This window comes from Lissotriton helveticus, chromosome 7 (genome assembly GCF_964261635.1).
Source record: "Lissotriton helveticus chromosome 7, aLisHel1.1, whole genome shotgun sequence".
NCBI lineage: Eukaryota > Metazoa > Chordata > Amphibia > Caudata > Salamandridae > Lissotriton > Lissotriton helveticus.
In genome coordinates this window covers 1,409,948,738-1,409,969,499 of record NC_136068.1, presented here as the reverse complement: position 1 = coordinate 1,409,969,499, position 20,762 = coordinate 1,409,948,738, and the positions used below count along the sequence as shown (strand labels likewise).

Here is a 20,762-nt window from a genome sequence, read left to right as displayed (position 1 = left end):
CCTTAGCGCTGCGGCGGAATAGCCGCCGCAGCGAAGGTGTTAAACAGTGGCACATACAAATGATTCAAAGGGACTGGAAATACTCTGCGATTGTTACGAGGGCAGCCCCATAGTAGCTCAGAATTATTCAGTTCGAGATGGAAAATACGCTTTCACATTTATCTCGTAAACTTGTATTTGATACACTGAGGGATAACTTTTGTAGGCCCTATGTGTTCTTAGTATCAACAAAGCCCTGAAACTAACAAAACAAGCATTTGCAATTCAATAGGTCTCGCATTATTAAAGTTTGAGCTATTGGCATTGCTAAATAATGCAACACCAATAGCTCAATCTTTAATAATTCGAGACCTATTACATAGCAAATGCTTTTTCTCCCTGCCTCAGCTGCATCCAGGGATGCCCTCGAGGAACCCTGCCAATCATTCCCTTACGTGATACCAAAGGCAAGTTTCTGGTGCTTCCCAAAATTTCTACTATCCAGACGCCATTCTTTCCTTTGTAAGGTCAGGCATCTGCTATGACTGTAACACAGTGGTGTAGCTAGGGGGATGCGGGTCGGTCCACACCAGGGTCACTTTTTGCGTGGCGGCTGAGAGCCACGAACGCCGCTGTCCCCCTCTCATCTTCTCTTGTGCCCGGAAGCACCCACCCCCCACTCGTCGTGGTCGTTCGCCAGCTCCCCCCATTACCCGCACTGAGCATCAAACTGTGGTATCGCCATGGGAGTCAAAAGCCCTAGCTACACCACTGCTGTAACATCAGCACTTCATATATGGCCCCCACATGGAAAACACTCTTTGACCTCAGCTATTTCTGTCCTGGTGGTGTGAGTTAGCCTTTAAGTGGATACGTTTTTTTCTGGATCTCTAACTGTAAAATGTCTCTCTTTCTCTCTTGATTTCTCTCTCCCTCCCGTTGCTGCTCCGTCTCTACCCCTCGCCCTTTATATTTCTCTTTTTATCTCTACCTCTCTCTGCTCAACCTTACATCATTTCTCTAGTTATTCAATGGGCCAAAAGCTATGAGAATAAAATATGATGGCTGTTTCAAGGGCGTAACTTCCATCGGTGCAACAGGTGCCGTAGCACTGGGGCCCAGAGGTCCATGTATCTTTGAATTAGGACTCACCGTCGTAGTTGTTTTTTGGTTGGATTTATGTCTAGCACTATGACAAACCAAGGAAAAGATGGACCTTCCAAAGTCCTTCATTTATCAAGACACATTCTTTTATACGTTTTCAAAAGAAAATCAATGCTTTTCCCATAAACTGAAATGGGCTGTAAGTCTTATCTGCAGATTGTGATTGCAGCTCCAAGATTTAAATTCTTGGCCGGTAGCTCATTGAGTTTACTGTAACGCCTAACTTTTTCAAGTGCACATTGCCAAGCTTAAGGCTGAACTCCGACTGTCCTCATTTAGAGGTCGAGTCATTGAATACCATTTATTTGCATCATACTAACACATTATGTAGAAGTCTAAATATGGTAGCATGTGCAGCATAATTGTTGAAAATGCTATTATATATTGCTTTCTTCAACCTAGAAGTGTTTCATTAGTGATTGAAATTTCTGTGAGCGTATGTGAAAATTGTCTAGTGAGTGACTGAGAGCATCATGGTGAATGAGTGAATGAATGAGAATGTCACTGAGGAATATACGCAGGAAGGGAAAATGACCAAAGGGAACTCTGATGACCTCAAGCACCTTGTCCCCAGCCGTACATGCACACACTCATTTACTCACCCATGCAAGCATCCACGCACTTACTCTAGCATCTATCCGTGCCTTGTATATGAACACATTCACTTATCCATTCATTCATCTATCTTTTGAGCCATTCGCACATCCACTCGCCAATCTACACAATAATGCATAGTAAATCGCCAATTATTGAAGATGCACTTTAATTCTTTTTAAAAGGATGCCAGACCTACTGGGTTTGCCAAGGCTTGTGCATAATGTATGGCGCTCATGACAGGCTCCACAAGTATATACTTGCCCATGTAAATATAACAAGGATGTGGAATATTAGGGTAACCAGTGGGACTGGGTATTTTTAAAGCAATAAAATAACATGCTGGCCCAAATGTATTGATTTGTGTATGTGGAAATATGACGAGTACTTCTTTGCGGCAAGATAAGGCAACCTTGGGGCCAAATTACGTGAACTATATATATTTATTCAGCATTTACAATTTAATTTTCGAAAAAAAAACCACTTGGCATAGGGAACCGCTTCCGAGAATGGGAAGGCAAGAGTGAGGTGTATTGATAGAACCTAAAGAAAGCGGGTTGTGCGTGGGTGGGCGAGTAGGTGGGCGTAGGAAAATAAACAAAAATGTTGCAGTGCAATAGGTACCAAGAACTGGCCTCGGAAGACTTGAATGGATTAGTTATGAAGACTCTAAGTAGTGGGGCGAGTGAGAGAATGTCTTGTAAGTAATTGTCAGTGCTGCAGAGAATCTTTTGATTGAGGGTGGTAGGTCCATTCTGTAATCCACCGGTGCCGGTTGTGGCTGTCTGAGGCCCTACAACGGTGGAGACCATCTAGCAGGTGCTGCAGGAAGGTCAGACTCCACGGAAAGGCTGAGGCTACAGGTGGGGTTGAGGCGAGATTGTATGTGAGGGATGACAATGGGTCCAACAGTTTACATTTTCTGAAGGGGCTGAGTCTACATATTTTCAGATGATCGGAAAATATGAGTGATGTTAGAGCCAGACTGATAGTTATTTTCCTCGAAGGGCAGTGGAAAGAAGAAGTCAGTTGAGCATTCTTGAGAGGCTGTTGGAGGTTGTCATTGGTGCAGTGATAGTTTTGGTTTTCTTGCGATGGAGATAATGTTACTGTCACAATGCATGGATGGAAGACCGAACTCAGGAGATCACCTTCCTTGTAGCACAGTGTGTTCTACTTGGAATTAGCAAATGCACCCGTCCTATCACATACCAGCAGGACAGTCGAGAGGCGAAATGTGATGTGTGGACAGGGAAGTGTGTTGAAAGCAAGAAAGGGGGTGTGGAGAGTCATAGATTGAAGGAAGAGTAGCTCTCTGGGAAGTGGGTCAGTATGCAGAATTGTCAGAGCTGAAATGGCCTTGGTAGAGAATCACCGTGCCTAGCTCCTTCCAGGGGCTGAATGACTTTCATAGATAGTGAGTGGTTCTAATAGACCAGTGTGAAGCAAATGAACCAGAGCGACATAAGATGTTCAGAGAAGCAGCTAAAAACGGGGAGGAAGATATACAAGCCCCTTGTGTAATTTTTGTGCTGCTGTTGCGTCACTTTTTGTGATGCAGCGGCGGCGTAATAATGCATCCCATTTACAATGTGACGCATCTAGGGAGATGCGTCACATTGTAAAGCCCTGCGACACATTATACCTGCATCAGGTATAATGTATGCAGGGGGCATTCCCACGCAAAAAAACTTTAAAGAAGTGACGCAGTGAAATCTAGAAAATTTCACTGCCCCACTTCTAGGACGCACTGTGTCAAAGCCTTACGCTTGCTTGGAGCAAGCATAAGGAGTGACACAGCACAATGAGGATAGGCCATGCATTGCTGGAGTTGTGTTGTGCTTGCGACTCAACTCCAGCAATGTGTGCCTTTTGAGCTAACAGATGCGTCAGAATTTCTGACGCATCTGTCAATCCTTGCGCCATGGTGCGCCATATTGTAAATACGGCACATCTACGGTGGCGCAAGGGTCTATCAGGGAGATGCAGGGAATGTGACACATCTCTACAGATGAGTCACTTTCTTGTAAATCTGCCCCGAGTTACTGGTAATGCAAGGGCGACTCTAGGTTCATGGCGGCCCTGGGCAGGGAGCGTAATTAGGGGTCCCCGGAGGAACGCAGGCGCAGAGGCCAGTGAAGGGGGGGGGTCAGGGTGTTTGGAAGTGGAACAGAGCCGGAGGCCGCCAAATACCTGCCAGGGGCCGCCATGCAAATATGTATCCATCCTCAGAGGATTATTATATTAAGGATATATATTGGCGTGGCGGCCCCCTGGGGTTTGGCGGACCTGTGCAGCTTACACATCTTGCACATGCTCAAGGCCGCCCCTGGATAATGAACACACATGAACACAGAGACGATGTCAGTCGGACTCCAGACAGCAAAAGTTGCTGTTTTCATGAAGATTCTGTTTGACATTTAGAGCCTATTTCCAGGTTTCAAAATAGGCAGAGCAACATAAAGCACTGAATTGGTCTAACAAAACTAATATTGAGTTCTCCTTCCTATCTTTTATCTAAGAAGAAACAATAATAATGTTCCTGAAGCTAGAAAGACGTTTTTTCAGGACGGAACATCATAGGAGAAACTGAAAGCTATTAGGGATCCAAGGCCCTTATCACGAGCTGCCTGGTAAATTATGTGATATATATGGCACCTGATACAATCCAACTCTGCTGAGTCACAATGTATTGAGTGCAATAAATATCACCAAATTATTTGTTGTAGGGGAATAACGTGGTTTTTGGTGTTTAACGTGCCAAAATATGCATATTCCAGTCAATACAGAGCATTTTCCACCAATAAATATCAGCAGTATTGACCTACCGATACTTATCACAAAGCAGATACAGCACACATCAAGTGAGTAGCCTGAAAATTAAAATACCCCCACTATGAGCTAAAGCTCTGGTGGCACCAAGCAAACAAAGCAAGTGATCCCTACCCTCTCTACAACAGCTTCCTTTTCCCTTCCATCCAAGCATCTATCCATTTATTCTTTCACCCTTCCGTTCACCCGCTACATTGTTTCACCCTTCGATCCTGTATTTCATCATTATATTCTGTCATCCTCCTTCTTTCATCCTTCATTCCATCGTTCCTATTCCATCGATCCATTCTGCCATCCTTCTTCTCGGCCATTCATTCTGCCATCTATCCATCCATTCATTCATCATCCATCAATCCACTTTGCCCTCCTTCCTTCCACCCATCCACTCTGCCATCCATCCATCCACTCACTCTGCCATGAATCTATCCATCCACGTTGCCATGATCCATTCATCCACTCTCCCATCCATCTATTCATTCACTCTGCAATGCGTCCATCCACCCACTCTGCCTTCCATTCTTCCATGCACTCTGCCATGGATCCATCCATGCACTCTGCCATGCATCCACCATGCCGTCTACCATGCATCCACCCTTCCACTCTGCCATGCTCCCATCCATCGATACACTCACACATGCATCTAGCCACTCTGCCATCTATCCTCCTTGTCACCCTCCCTTCAATTCAGTATTCCTTCTATATTTTCCTGTTCCGTTTACCCATCTTTCGCTCTTTCCTGCTTGCTCTTCTATTGATGCTACATTCCCTTACAGCGTTGAATTGGTGCTATATTTCTTTATAGCGTTGATTATGAGCTTTTGTCTGCCGAACTGCAGACAGAAGACCATGAAAAACTCCCCCCTGCCCCCCCCCCCCCCGCCCCCCTAGCTGCTAAAGCAGGGAGATCATTAGCCCCCTGGCACATATCGCAACTAACCCCTCCTATAATTTAAAACTTTTCAGAAACGCTCTTGGTTTTGGTTACACCGCATGTAAGTGTATGGAACATACCACCTATCTAGTATATTAGGTAGCCAATGACATGGTCGGCTGTGAAGGTTTTACAATTTGTTTTAATAAACGAAAGACTACATTATTGCAATTTTATAATATAAATTTGTTAAAAAAAATGTTTTTGCCTTCTGATTATTATTCTAATTTTGAGGGTCTTAATTGTATTGAACTCATATTTAAACATGACATCATATAAGGCATTTGAAAATGAGAAGCTTGTAAACTTTTTACCCCAAACAATACTAATGCACAGGAATTGTATACACTTGCTGCTTTTGAAATTCAACTAAACACCACAACGCCCAAATGTGTCACCGACTAATATGTGCTGCAAGAAATACCATTTGAAATTCAAATCAAATTAGTTTTCATATTTAGTTAAAATTGCAATTTTGAAATTCAACTAAATAACACAACGCCCAAATGTGTCACCAACTAATATGTGCTGCAAGAAATACCATTTGAAATTCAAATCAAATTAGTTTTCATATTTAGTTAAAATTGCAATTCGATTTCAAACAGTCCCTCGGGTGTGATGAAAGAATAGTGCTTTGCAGTCTTCGGCTGTGCTCTTTAAAATCAGTGGGAGACTGGTGTTTTATCACTAGCGCTCACTCCTTACTCGAATGAATGACCATGTTCATTTATTACAATTAACAAGGGAATAATAAGTGTAGCAAATGATGTGGGCTCACAAAGTAAAGTAGGATTGAACAGGAAGCGTTAAAACACAAGTTGCTTTACAGTTTGGCTTTTAGCGAAAGCACATCTTTTATATAATTTTAACTTACACGGTTCATGTGTTTTAAATAGACATCATTATAGCTCAGTTCCATAAAGAGGATGTGGAAACAGCATTGTTGAAAGCAGACCAGGCCCATGCAGGTGAAAGGAAATCTCCTCCCCTTACTCTAAATGCAGCCCAGGACTATTCAGCCCAGCCCAGACTTCTGGAGCCACTGCCCCTCTACAGCCCTTGTCATCCAAAAGCCAGTCATGCAATACACAAACCTAGCAGAGGCACACTGGATGGTTAGGCAAGAAAATACCCACTTTCTAAAAGTGGTATTTTCAAACACAGAATGTAAAAAAACACCCTCTCTAAAAGATGCATTTTAACATTCTGAGTTCAGGCATACTAAACTTTGTTCCCAGGGCCAATTATGTTTATAAGATGTTATAAACAAACTCCCCATTCTATCCAATGGGAACAGGTAGCCTTGCAATAGTGAAAAACGAAATTGGCAGTAATTCACTATCAGGACATGCCACACACACCAGGACATGTCCTACCTTTCACATACACTGCACCCTGCCCACAGGGGTACCTTGGTCCTACCTTAGGAGTGACTGACATGTAAGAAAAGGGGAGGTTAGGGCCTGACAAGTGGACGCACTTGGCATTTCGACATGGCAGTACCAGACTGCACACAGGCCCTGCAATGGCAGGCCAGAGTTGCATTTACAGGCTGCTCGTGTAGGTGGCTCAATGCTTGCTGCAAGCCTACCATCAGCATTTGATTTACAGGCGCTGGGCACACATGGTGCATGGTGCTAGGGACTGACTAGTAAATCAAATAGCCAATCATGGAAACACCAATCCATAACAGTAATTTACAAAGGGAGAGCATATGCACTTTAGCACTGATCAGCAGTGGTAAAGTGCCTAGAGTCATAAAACCAACAAAGACAGGTCAGAAACAGGAGGCCAAAAAGCAAAACGTCTGGGGATAAACCAGCTGAAAAAGCCAGGCCTAATAGTCTCCCTCCCCTAGGCCTCCCCCCACCATCACTGAAAGGCCCAGGGAGATAGCCCTCCCCTGGGCCCAATTGCAAGGAGACACCTTTCTTTCAGTTGGATCGGCAGGGGTACAAGAGGACTTGCTGTGTGTTGCACTGGTGCAGGGCCCCTTGCTGGTGTGTTGAGTGCAAGGCCCTGGGCATCTGCCCACACTGCGCATGTCTAGCACCAGCCCTGCCTTATCCCTTAGTTTTGTTCAGAATCACGCGGCTGGCACTCTGGAATGTCAGGGTGCCGCATACCAAGACTGCGTTCTCTCGACTTAACCTCAGGCCTCTTTAATCCTCCATGAGACACTTCCTGACTCCTTATCTCTCTCTTTCAGGTTCTTTTGTATCATTCTTTTCTTTCTTTGTCACTGTTTTCCATCTTTCTCTTCCTTACACCATTTTGTGTTTTTCTCTCTCTCTTTCTCTGGGCGAAAGTGTGATGTGAAAAAATAAGTGCCAGTCCCCAATAATGAGTGCCAGTGGGCCCCATTTGCAACTACCGGATCAGATTAAGCACTCCTGAGCTCTCGGAAAAGGGCATGGCCTCCAGGCCTTTTTAGGTCTTGTGCCTGCGTTGCAGTGCGCAGCACTGTCACGTAGTGCTAGACCTCTTGTAAGTGGGTTCTGAAAGCTGCTCACACGCTCGTGCGTGTGAGCAGGCTTTTGCCTCCTGCCATTGGCTTTAGCGAGTTTTTTTAAAAAAGTGGCACGGAATTAGGCAAAGGCGGGCGCATATCCCGCCTTTGTAAGCCCATTCCCGTCCGTTTCTAGCACACGCAGCACCGGTCTAACCTGTGACTGACTGCTTCATGACACGTCTACATAAAGGCGAGGCGTCCATTTTACTGGTGCCATCAGCCACACGCGCCTTTAGGACCCCTTGCTGCTCAAAATGTGCCCAGCAGTTGTTAAGAACCACCAGAATAACAACCAGACGATACCATGAAGGCAGCCATGGTGGGGGTATTTACTTTTCACCAAAACAGTGACACAGGCTTTACTTTAACCTCTTCCGCGCTGATGATGGACCCGCTCCGTCATCAGCCGCGGTAGAGCTGTGCTGATGACGGAGCGGTTCCGTCATGGCCCACCCGACGCGCCTGCGCGGCACTGATTTCGCGCCTGCGCGGCGGGTTCTATTGAGCGGGCGGGGCCATGACGGAACCGCTCCGTCATGAGCACAGCTCAACCGCGGCTGGTGACGGAGCGGTTCCGTCACCAGCATGTGCGCGCCGTGCGGCCCCCAGCCCCCTTAGCGCTGCGGCGGAATAGCCGCCGCAGCGAAGGTGTTAAACAGTGGCACATACAAATGATTCAAAGGGACTGGAAATACTCTGCGATTGTTACGAGGGCAGCCCCATAGTAGCTCAGAATTATTCAGTTCGAGATGGAAAATACGCTTTCACATTTATCTCGTAAACTTGTATTTGATACACTGAGGGATAACTTTTGTAGGCCCTATGTGTTCTTAGTATCAACAAAGCCCTGAAACTAACAAAACAAGCATTTGCAATTCAATAGGTCTCGCATTATTAAAGTTTGAGCTATTGGCATTGCTAAATAATGCAACACCAATAGCTCAATCTTTAATAATTCGAGACCTATTACATAGCAAATGCTTTTTCTCCCTGCCTCAGCTGCATCCAGGGATGCCCTCGAGGAACCCTGCCAATCATTCCCTTACGTGATACCAAAGGCAAGTTTCTGGTGCTTCCCAAAATTTCTACTATCCAGACGCCATTCTTTCCTTTGTAAGGTCAGGCATCTGCTATGACTGTAACACAGTGGTGTAGCTAGGGGGATGCGGGTCGGTCCACACCAGGGTCACTTTTTGCGTGGCGGCTGAGAGCCACGAACGCCGCTGTCCCCCTCTCATCTTCTCTTGTGCCCGGAAGCACCCACCCCCCACTCGTCGTGGTCGTTCGCCAGCTCCCCCCATTACCCGCACTGAGCATCAAACTGTGGTATCGCCATGGGAGTCAAAAGCCCTAGCTACACCACTGCTGTAACATCAGCACTTCATATATGGCCCCCACATGGAAAACACTCTTTGACCTCAGCTATTTCTGTCCTGGTGGTGTGAGTTAGCCTTTAAGTGGATACGTTTTTTTCTGGATCTCTAACTGTAAAATGTCTCTCTTTCTCTCTTGGTTTCTCTCTCCCTCCCGTTGCTGCTCCGTCTCTACCCCTCGCCCTTTATATTTCTCTTTTTATCTCTACCTCTCTCTGCTCAACCTTACATCATTTCTCTAGTTATTCAATGGGCCAAAAGCTATGAGAATAAAATATGATGGCTGTTTCAAGGGCGTAACTTCCATCGGTGCAACAGGTGCCGTAGCACTGGGGCCCAGAGGTCCATGTATCTTTGAATTAGGACTCACCGTCGTAGTTGTTTTTTGGTTGGATTTATGTCTAGCACTATGACAAACCAAGGAAAAGATGGACCTTCCAAAGTCCTTCATTTATCAAGACACATTCTTTTATACGTTTTCAAAAGAAAATCAATGCTTTTCCCATAAACTGAAATGGGCTGTAAGTCTTATCTGCAGATTGTGATTGCAGCTCCAAGATTTAAATTCTTGGCCGGTAGCTCATTGAGTTTACTGTAACGCCTAACTTTTTCAAGTGCACATTGCCAAGCTTAAGGCTGAACTCCGACTGTCCTCATTTAGAGGTCGAGTCATTGAATACCATTTATTTGCATCATACTAACACATTATGTAGAAGTCTAAATATAGTAGCATGTGCAGCATAATTGTTGAAAATGCTATTATATATTGCTTTCTTCAACCTAGAAGTGTTTCATTAGTGATTGAAATTTCTGTGAGCGTATGTGAAAATTGTCTAGTGAGTGACTGAGAGCATCATGGTGAATGAGTGAATGAATGAGAATGTCACTGAGGAATATACGCAGGAAGGGAAAATGACCAAAGGGAACTCTGATGACCTCAAGCACCTTGTCCCCAGCCGTACATGCACACACTCATTTACTCACCCATGCAAGCATCCACGCACTTACTCTAGCATCTATCCGTGCCTTGTATATGAACACATTCACTTATCCATTCATTCATCTATCTTTTGAGCCATTCGCACATCCACTCGCCAATCTACACAATAATGCATAGTAAATCGCCAATTATTGAAGATGCACTTTAATTCTTTTTAAAAGGATGCCAGACCTACTGGGTTTGCCAAGGCTTGTGCATAATGTATGGCGCTCATGACAGGCTCCACAAGTATATACTTGCCCATGTAAATATAACAAGGATGTGGAATATTAGGGTAACCAGTGGGACTGGGTATTTTTAAAGCAATAAAATAACATGCTGGCCCAAATGTATTGATTTGTGTATGTGGAAATATGACGAGTACTTCTTTGCGGCAAGATAAGGCAACCTTGGGGCCAAATTACGTGAACTATATATATTTATTCAGCATTTACAATTTAATTTTCGAAAAAAAAACCACTTGGCATAGGGAACCGCTTCCGAGAATGGGAAGGCAAGAGTGAGGTGTATTGATAGAACCTAAAGAAAGCGGGTTGTGCGTGGGTGGGCGAGTAGGTGGGCGTAGGAAAATAAACAAAAATGTTGCAGTGCAATAGGTACCAAGAACTGGCCTCGGAAGACTTGAATGGATTAGTTATGAAGACTCTAAGTAGTGGGGCGAGTGAGAGAATATCTTGTAAGTAATTGTCAGTGCTGCAGAGAATCTTTTGATTGAGGGTGGTAGGTCCATTCTGTAATCCACCGGTGCCGGTTGTGGCTGTCTGAGGCCCTACAACGGTGGAGACCATCTAGCAGGTGCTGCAGGAAGGTCAGACTCCACGGAAAGGCTGAGGCTACAGGTGGGGTTGAGGCGAGATTGTATGTGAGGGATGACAATGGGTCCAACAGTTTACATTTTCTGAAGGGGCTGAGTCTACATATTTTCAGATGATCGGAAAATATGAGTGATGTTAGAGCCAGACTGATAGTTATTTTCCTCGAAGGGCAGTGGAAAGAAGAAGTCAGTTGAGCATTCTTGAGAGGCTGTTGGAGGTTGTCATTGGTGCAGTGATAGTTTTGGTTTTCTTGCGATGGAGATAATGTTACTGTCACAATGCATGGATGGAAGACCGAACTCAGGAGATCACCTTCCTTGTAGCACAGTGTGTTCTACTTGGAATTAGCAAATGCACCCGTCCTATCACATACCAGCAGGACAGTCGAGAGGCGAAATGTGATGTGTGGACAGGGAAGTGTGTTGAAAGCAAGAAAGGGGGTGTGGAGAGTCATAGATTGAAGGAAGAGTAGCTCTCTGGGAAGTGGGTCAGTATGCAGAATTGTCAGAGCTGAAATGGCCTTGGTAGAGAATCACCGTGCCTAGCTCCTTCCAGGGGCTGAATGACTTTCTTAGATAGTGAGTGGTTCTAATAGACCAGTGTGAAGCAAATGAACCAGAGCGAAATAAGATGTTCAAAGAAGCAGCTAAAAACGGGGAGGAAGATATACAAGCCCCTTGTGTAATTTTTGTGCTGCTGTTGCGTCACTTTTTGTGATGCAGCGGCGGCGTAATAATGCATCCCATTTACAATGTGACGCATCTAGGGAGATGCGTCACATTGTAAAGCCCTGCGACACATTATACCTGCATCAGGTATAATGTATGCAGGGGGCATTCCCACGCAAAAAAACTTTAAAGAAGTGACGCAGTGAAATCTAGAAAATTTCACTGCCCCACTTCTAGGACGCACTGTGTCAAAGCCTTACGCTTGCTTGGAGCAAGCATAAGGAGTGACACAGCACAATGAGGATAGGCCATGCATTGCTGGAGTTGTGTTGTGCTTGCGACTCAACTCCAGCAATGTGTGCCTTTTGAGCTAACAGATGCGTCAGAATTTCTGACGCATCTGTCAATCCTTGCGCCATGGTGCGCCATATTGTAAATACGGCACATCTACGGTGGCGCAAGGGTCTATCAGGGAGATGCAGGGAATGTGACACATCTCTACAGATGAGTCACTTTCTTGTAAATCTGCCCCGAGTTACTGGTAATGCAAGGGCGACTCTAGGTTCATCGTATCGTATCGTAAGGGGTGCTTATAAAGCGCACTGACACCATGGGTTTCCTGGCGCTGGTTGGAAATAGAGGGGACAGAGAGACTAACCAGATTGAGGGAAAAGCCAGGTTTTTAGAGATTTACGAAAAAGGGTCAGAGAGTTGGAGATTTTAAGAGAGAGAGGGAAGGAGTTCCAGAGCTTGGGGGCCAGGTATGCAAATCTCCGGCCTCCGGATCTGCAGAGCTTATAAGAGGGAACAGTCAAGAAATGGAGATAGGAAGATCTCAGATTGCGGGACGGGCAGTAGGGTCGGATGAGCGATTTTACAAAGATGGGGCAGGAGCCAGCCGAAGATTTGAAAATGAGGCAGCCGATCTTAAAGGCTGCCCTAGAAGCAACAGGGAGCCAGTGGAGTTTAACGAGAAGGGGCCTGGCAGATTGCCACTTCGGGATCCCTAAGGCCAATCTCGCCGCCTGATTTTGGACCACCTGTAGTCTGCCCATCGATGTTTTAGGCAGACCATGGTAGATCGAGTTGGAAAAATCAAGGCGGGAGAGGACGAGGGCCATGATAACCTGCAGGAGGGCATCAGGTGTCAGAAGATATGCCACTTTCCTGATCCTGCGCAGTTGGTAGATGCAGGACGAGACCACGGTCCCCACCTGCGGCCCTAGGGATAGAGCGGAGTCAATAGTGACCCCCAAGCTCTTCACCGACTCCACAGGGGTGGGAGAAGGGCCCAATTCCACCGGCCAGAATTGAGGCCCCCAGAAAGTGGAGCTCCTACCAGGGAGGAGGAGCTCCGTCTTACCGGGGTTCAATTTTAACTGGTTATGGCCCATCCACTGGAGAATATGGGACATAGCTGACTGAAAGTTAGAAATAGCAGAGGGGGAATTAAGAGAAAAGATGAGCTGCAGGTCGTCCGCGTAATTAAACACGGTGACGTCCCACAGCCTCAGAGAAAAAAGAAGGGGACGAAGATAAAGATTGAAAAGAAGAGGGGACAAAGAAGAACCCTGGGGGACCCCACAGAGCGAATGCTCTCTAGGAGCCCTAAAAGCACCAAGGCTTAGGGTCTGAGACCTACCCGTCAGGAAGGATCTGACCCAGGCCAGAGCCAGGCCCTGGATACCAGCCTCCTCGACACGGTGGAGAAGGATGTTATGATCCACCGTGTCGAAGGCGGCTGACAGATCTAACAGTACCAGGGCCTGGGGGGTACCCTTGTCAACACCGTCTCTCAGGGCATCCAGCACGGCCAAGATCACGGTCTCCGTAGAGTGGCCGGGTCTGAAGCCAGCTTGGTTGCCCTCGAGGAAGTTGGAACTCTCGATAAACTGCGAGAGACAGGTGGTGACATGGGCTTCCAGGATTTTTGAGAAAAAAGGTAAAAGAGAGATGGGGCGGTAGTTTGCCGGAACAGCGGGGTCAGCCCCCGGCTTCATGGCGGCCCTGGGCAGGGAGCGTAATTAGGGGTCCCCGGAGGAACGCAGGCGCAGAGGCCAGTGAAGGGGGGGGGTCAGGGTGTTTGGAAGTGGAACAGAGCCGGAGGCCGCCAAATACCTGCCAGGGGCCGCCATGCAAATATGTATCCATCCTCAGAGGATTATTATATTAAGGATATATATTGGCGTGGCGGCCCCCTGGGGTTTGGCGGACCTGTGCAGCTTACACATCTTGCACATGCTCAAGGCCGCCCCTGGATAATGAACACACATGAACACAGAGACGATGTCAGTCGGACTCCAGACAGCAAAAGTTGCTGTTTTCATGAAGATTCTGTTTGACATTTAGAGCCTATTTCCAGGTTTCAAAATAGGCAGAGCAACATAAAGCACTGAATTGGTCTAACAAAACTAATATTGAGTTCTCCTTCCTATCTTTTATCTAAGAAGAAACAATAATAATGTTCCTGAAGCTAGAAAGACGTTTTTTCAGGACGGAACATCATAGGAGAAACTGAAAGCTATTAGGGATCCAAGGCCCTTATCACGAGCTGCCTGGTAAATTATGTGATATATATGGCACCTGATACAATCCAACTCTGCTGAGTCACAATGTATTGAGTGCAATAAATATCACCAAATTATTTGTTGTAGGGGAATAACGTGGTTTTTGGTGTTTAACGTGCCAAAATATGCATATTCCAGTCAATACAGAGCATTTTCCACCAATAAATATCAGCAGTATTGACCTACCGATACTTATCACAAAGCAGATACAGCACACATCAAGTGAGTAGCCTGAAAATTAAAATACCCCCACTATGAGCTAAAGCTCTGGTGGCACCAAGCAAACAAAGCAAGTGATCCCTACCCTCTCTACAACAGCTTCCTTTTCCCTTCCATCCAAGCATCTATCCATTTATTCTTTCACCCTTCCGTTCACCCGCTACATTGTTTCACCCTTCGATCCTGTATTTCATCATTATATTCTGTCATCCTCCTTCTTTCATCCTTCATTCCATCGTTCCTATTCCATCGATCCATTCTGCCATCCTTCTTCTCGGCCATTCATTCTGCCATCTATCCATCCATTCATTCATCATCCATCAATCCACTTTGCCCTCCTTCCTTCCACCCATCCACTCTGCCATCCATCCATCCACTCACTCTGCCATGAATCTATCCATCCACGTTGCCATGATCCATTCATCCACTCTCCCATCCATCTATTCATTCACTCTGCAATGCGTCCATCCACCCACTCTGCCTTCCATTCTTCCATGCACTCTGCCATGGATCCATCCATGCACTCTGCCATGCATCCACCATGCCGTCTACCATGCATCCACCCTTCCACTCTGCCATGCTCCCATCCATCGATACACTCACACATGCATCTAGCCACTCTGCCATCTATCCTCCTTGTCACCCTCCCTTCAATTCAGTATTCCTTCTATATTTTCCTGTTCCGTTTACCCATCTTTCGCTCTTTCCTGCTTGCTCTTCTATTGATGCTACATTCCCTTACAGCGTTGAATTGGTGCTATATTTCTTTATAGCGTTGATTATGAGCTTTTGTCTGCCGAACTGCAGACAGAAGACCATGAAAAACTCCCCCCTGCCCCCCCCCCCCGCCCCCCTAGCTGCTAAAGCAGGGAGATCATTAGCCCCCTGGCACATATCGCAACTAACCCCTCCTATAATTTAAAACTTTTCAGAAACGCTCTTGGTTTTGGTTACACCGCATGTAAGTGTATGGAACATACCACCTATCTAGTATATTAGGTAGCCAATGACATGGTCGGCTGTGAAGGTTTTACAATTTGTTTTAATAAACGAAAGACTACATTATTGCAATTTTATAATATAAATTTGTTAAAAAAAATGTTTTTGCCTTCTGATTATTATTCTAATTTTGAGGGTCTTAATTGTATTGAACTCATATTTAAACATGACATCATATAAGGCATTTGAAAATGAGAAGCTTGTAAACTTTTTACCCCAAACAATACTAATGCACAGGAATTGTATACACTTGCTGCTTTTGAAATTCAACTAAACACCACAACGCCCAAATGTGTCACCGACTAATATGTGCTGCAAGAAATACCATTTGAAATTCAAATCAAATTAGTTTTCATATTTAGTTAAAATTGCAATTTTGAAATTCAACTAAATAACACAACGCCCAAATGTGTCACCGACTAATATGTGCTGCAAGAAATACCATTTGAAATTCAAATCAAATTAGTTTTCATATTTAGTTAAAATTGCAATTCGATTTCAAACAGTCCCTCGGGTGTGATGAAAGAATAGTGCTTTGCAGTCTTCGGCTGTGCTCTTTAAAATCAGTGGGAGACTGGTGTTTTATCACTAGCGCTCACTCCTTACTCGAATGAATGACCATGTTCATTTATTACAATTAACAAGGGAATAATAAGTGTAGCAAATGATGTGGGCTCACAAAGTAAAGTAGGATTGAACAGGAAGCGTTAAAACACAAGTTGCTTTACAGTTTGGCTTTTAGCGAAAGCACATCTTTTATATAATTTTAACTTACACGGTTCATGTGTTTTAAATAGACATCATTATAGCTCAGTTCCATAAAGAGCTTTGAGTCTGAGATACTCTTCCAAGCACTGGATTACTATGTTATCAACTGTAGGATCAAATTTGTTGGCAAAGAGATGGTGCTGTTGGAGAAGCCACTTCAGTTCTCCCGCTCCGTAGACGCAGACTGAACTGCGGTGAGTGCCTGTGCAAGGTGGATAAGGGGCGCCATCACTGATTTTCCCTTCCAGATACACCCACTTCACGACTCTTGCCATTGAATTCATGTCAGACATTTCATATTTGGAATTGTATGGTGAAGACCCAGGGACCTCAGGCATGCGGTTCAGCGTGGCCCAGAGGTGCTCATCCGGACTGTAGGTGTCCTTTACCCACTCCAGCAGTTTCTCCACATCTGTGTCTTTTCTAAATATATACTCCACAAACTCTCTTGAAACCACAAAATAAGCATTTCCAGTAAACATGGGGGATTTTATGGGAGGTGGACTTTTTTGAACCTCTGTTTTGACGATGGAGTCGTGAACCTCATAGTGAAAGGCCCATCGCCCCCTTTTTGACTCTGATGGCTTTTCAGACTCCAGGCTGTTCTTCCCATTCAGCACCTGGAGCGTTCTTACAATTTCAGCATTGGTCTTTATTGGAAAGTCAGTGCCGCATGTGTTTAAAAGATACTTCCAAGGCACCTGACTTTTCAGTAGGTCCTCCATGCAGTTGAGATCGGCTTGAACTCTTAGCCACGATGCGTAAACCACTCTTTCCAGCTTTGATGCCACAAACACGTTGGGAAAGCACGACACGATGGCTCTTACTGCCTGCTTGTAGACCTCGGGAGACTTGTCATCCACATGAACACAGTATATATTTTGCGGGGTGTATATTGCTCTTAAGAGCCTTTCAAACATCTCAATCTGTCCATGCACCACCATGGAGTATGCGATAGGGAAGCGCTCTTCCTCCCTGCTCAGGGCTACAGGAATAAATCTTCTGCTTTCCCTGTAGAAGCGGCAGTCCGAAGTCACATTCAAAAACCCTTCCTCGGCAGCAGGGATTTTTTTTCGTTCCTCCGTCGTCTCCTCTCCGCGGATGACTCTAGAGCAGTTTATTCGGCCACTGGGAGAAATGTGAAGGGACTGACGCAGTGCGTGGTCAATCACTGGGCCGCTTGGAGACCCCGGATGCGTGCCGCGTGGAGGCCCCGGGCGCATGCACACTTCGAGGAGCGGATATTGCTGTGAGAAATACAGGAGCAGCGCAGCGAGAGACGCCACAGAAAGCAGGGCGCACTGTTTCTGCAGGGGCCTGTGACCAAGCATGCTGGAGGGAGCCCAATATTTCCAGAAGAGTCCTGTGCAGTAATAGTAAACTATGTCCCGCTAGTTGAGACTTAATAAGGACAATAAAAGAATTGCATGCCCATAATATAGTCCCGAACCGGAGCGGCGGCACACCTGCCTGTCCGGGCATTGTGCTACAGTTGGCGGGCTTGAGTTAGGAATAGACTGGGCAGGAATACTACATTGTTTTCCCGGGCACTTTGACCTCAGTAAATCACGTCGTGACAGTTGAAAAATAATGGGAAAGTTTCGTTGATGTCGCACTTCAGGGATTTGTCCTGGCTCACATGGCTCTGCGCCGTGAGTGCCGAAAATGAACGCGGCGAATATTTCTCTCAATTTTTTTTCCAGCACTGGAAACGAAGGAGGCAGACAAATAACTACCTCTGACTGCATTTTGTTTTGTGTGTAGGGCCTGAAGAATATCCCCTTTTTTACAGTTTGGGCTCCTTGGTGATTGTAAAAGTATGTACAGGGCCCGAGGGCCGGCTTTAACACTGGTGGCGCCCTGTTCGACAATGTTTGTTGGCGCCCCCCCCCCCGCCCCCACCCCCAATGACCACCTCTGCCACGGATTCCCTCACCATCGCCCTTTAACAGTGCCCCTCAAGTCTCCAGCACCTCTGTCTCTCAGATTCATTTAGTTTTGTAGCACCACTCATACCAGTGTAAGGTGTCAGAGCACTTTACATCACACACACATTGCAGAGAGACAATCATATGTTTTTAAATCAGTGCATAGGAAATGTTACATCAGACAGGACTACAAGGTGTAGTGTAGGAGTGACATCTCATCAAAACTGGTAGGCAATATAGTTTAAGAGTCCTTATTCTGGAAAAGCACAAATTCAGAATTAAAACATAATATCATTGTTAGAGGTTTTTTTTAATAATAAGAATGGTTTTCTACTCAAATGAACCCTTTTGGCAAGGTTAGGATAATGAAAGACTGGGCAAAAAAACATATAGCTCTCACATATACCTTGCAGTTTGCAGTAAGCTCTTTGTCATCGTCGAGGATCCTGGTGATGATGGGCTTGCAAAGCAAAGTCTAGCATCAAGGATGCATTGTGCAGCCAAGGCTTCGGACCCGGGGAACTGTGAGGCTGCAGTGCGAGATCCTGTATCATTGTCAAGCCTGCCATTGACTAGAGATTCGCAGTTCAAAGGCCTTCGTTGGGGAGGCATCGTGCAGTGGCTGTTCAGATGGGGGCTGCATTGCTGATGCTGGGTCCTTGTACTGGGCGAATCCTCACAGCAGAGGTGATGCGTTGTTTCCCCTTAGGGTTGCGCTGCATAGCAGAGGAGATGCATTGGCTCTACTGGATCCACCAATGGGCAGGCACAGTACTTTCATACCCACTTCCAAGTGTTCAGGCCTGGGGTGGCACCACTTAGTAGGATAGGACTCACAGATGGCAGAGTCCAGGTGCTGGGTTCAAGGTTGTTGGAGCCTTCTATTCCTAAGGCTGTAGTTAGGATGCCAGCCAACTAGCCCTTGAAGTCACTCATGTGTCCTGAGTTCAACATTCCGGTCAGGGCAGCAGCCCAGCACAGTGGCAGTCTTTTCAGCTGCACAGCAGTCCATCTTCCTGACAGAATCTCCTCAGGGCCAGAAGAGTACTGACGTGTTGGTTTCTGAGGTCCAATATTTATACCCAGACCTTCTATTGAAGTTGGAAAAGCTTCTAGAGGTTTCCCTTTGCAGTGCATATGTTTCCTACCTTCACTGCTCTGGCACCAGAATAACTGTTGGGGGTACACAGCCCTTAGTGTGGAGGCAGGACACAGCCTATTCAAGAGTCAGTAGAGCTGTGCCCTGCTCCACCCTCCCATCTTATCCAGGCACATCTAAGCTATGTATTGTGTGTTGCTGTCTAGGAGAAATACACAAAGTCCAACTGCCAACTGCATCCAGTCATGTGACCCAGTGACAGGCTGCAGGCACTAAATGGCTAAAGCAGGGAAATACCAACTTTCTAAAAGTGCTGAAAAAAATAGAGATTTGCCTTTACTGACATTAACTAACAACACATGTGATTCTGTGTAGTTGACAGAAAACTTAATTAGTGTGGCCACACTTTTAAAAATGTGGTCACGCTATTTAGGTTTCGTACCCACTACATTGAATCAAATGTGTTGTTACTTATCATCAATAAAGGCAAGACTCTCTTTATTTAAGAATATATAGTGACCTAACCTTAATGACAAAATACAGGCCCAACCCCCTAGTAATTGCAACTTTCTAAAAGTGTAATTTTCAAAATCGCAAGTTAACATCTGACTTCACCACGAGAGAGGATTTTTCTTTACAATTCCAAAGACACCAAACATAAACTGGGCACCTGTAACCATTTGGAAGTTAAAGCTTATTAAATGTAATAAGGCAACTCCAATGTTATCCTATGGGAGAGGTAGAGCTTACAGTAGTGAAAAACACATTTATGAGTTTTTTATTACCAGGATAGGTAAAACGTAAATTACATGTCCACTTTTTGAATACAATGCACCCTGCCTTCTGGGCTTTTTAGGGCCTACATTAGGATTGACTTATATGTATTGAAAATAAAGCTTTAGGCCTGCCAACAGATTTAATTTGTCAGGTTGACATGACAGTTTAAAACTGGATTCACATGTTGCAATTGCAGACATGAGGCATGTTTAAAGGGCTACCTGAGTGGGCAGCACAATCAGTGTTGCAGGTACACTAGTAGAATTTAATTTATAGGCCATGGGCACAGGTAGTGCCACTTTACTAGGGACTTACAAGTAAATTAAATAAGTCAGTTGATTGTAATCATATCCTACCATGTATTAGGGTGTGAGCATAAACACTTCATCACTGATTAGCAGGTGTAACATGTGCAGAAGTCAGCAAAGCAGGAGGATTGAAGGCAAAACGTTAGGGGGAAAAACACGCCAAGGATGCCAAAGACCCACACCTCCCTTTTAAGACCCTGCCCCCATCCTCTCACATGGGAAAACTATT

The 20,762-nt window shown here is 45.4% G+C and overlaps 2 protein-coding genes across 2 annotated transcripts in view; one reads left to right on the top strand and one right to left on the bottom strand.

Annotated features, from left to right (window-relative positions):
* DNAH9 (dynein axonemal heavy chain 9) overlaps positions 1–20,762 on the top strand; it is a 1,695,107-nt gene that overhangs the window by 249,446 nt on the left and 1,424,899 nt on the right. The window lies entirely within an intron of this gene.
* LOC144767438 (beta-1,3-galactosyl-O-glycosyl-glycoprotein beta-1,6-N-acetylglucosaminyltransferase 3-like) lies at positions 16,457–17,569 on the bottom strand. Its single transcript, XM_078650870.1, has one exon. It carries the CDS (start codon positions 17,363–17,365, stop codon positions 16,457–16,459), a length of 909 nt encoding a protein of 302 aa, XP_078506996.1. The 5' UTR covers positions 17,366–17,569.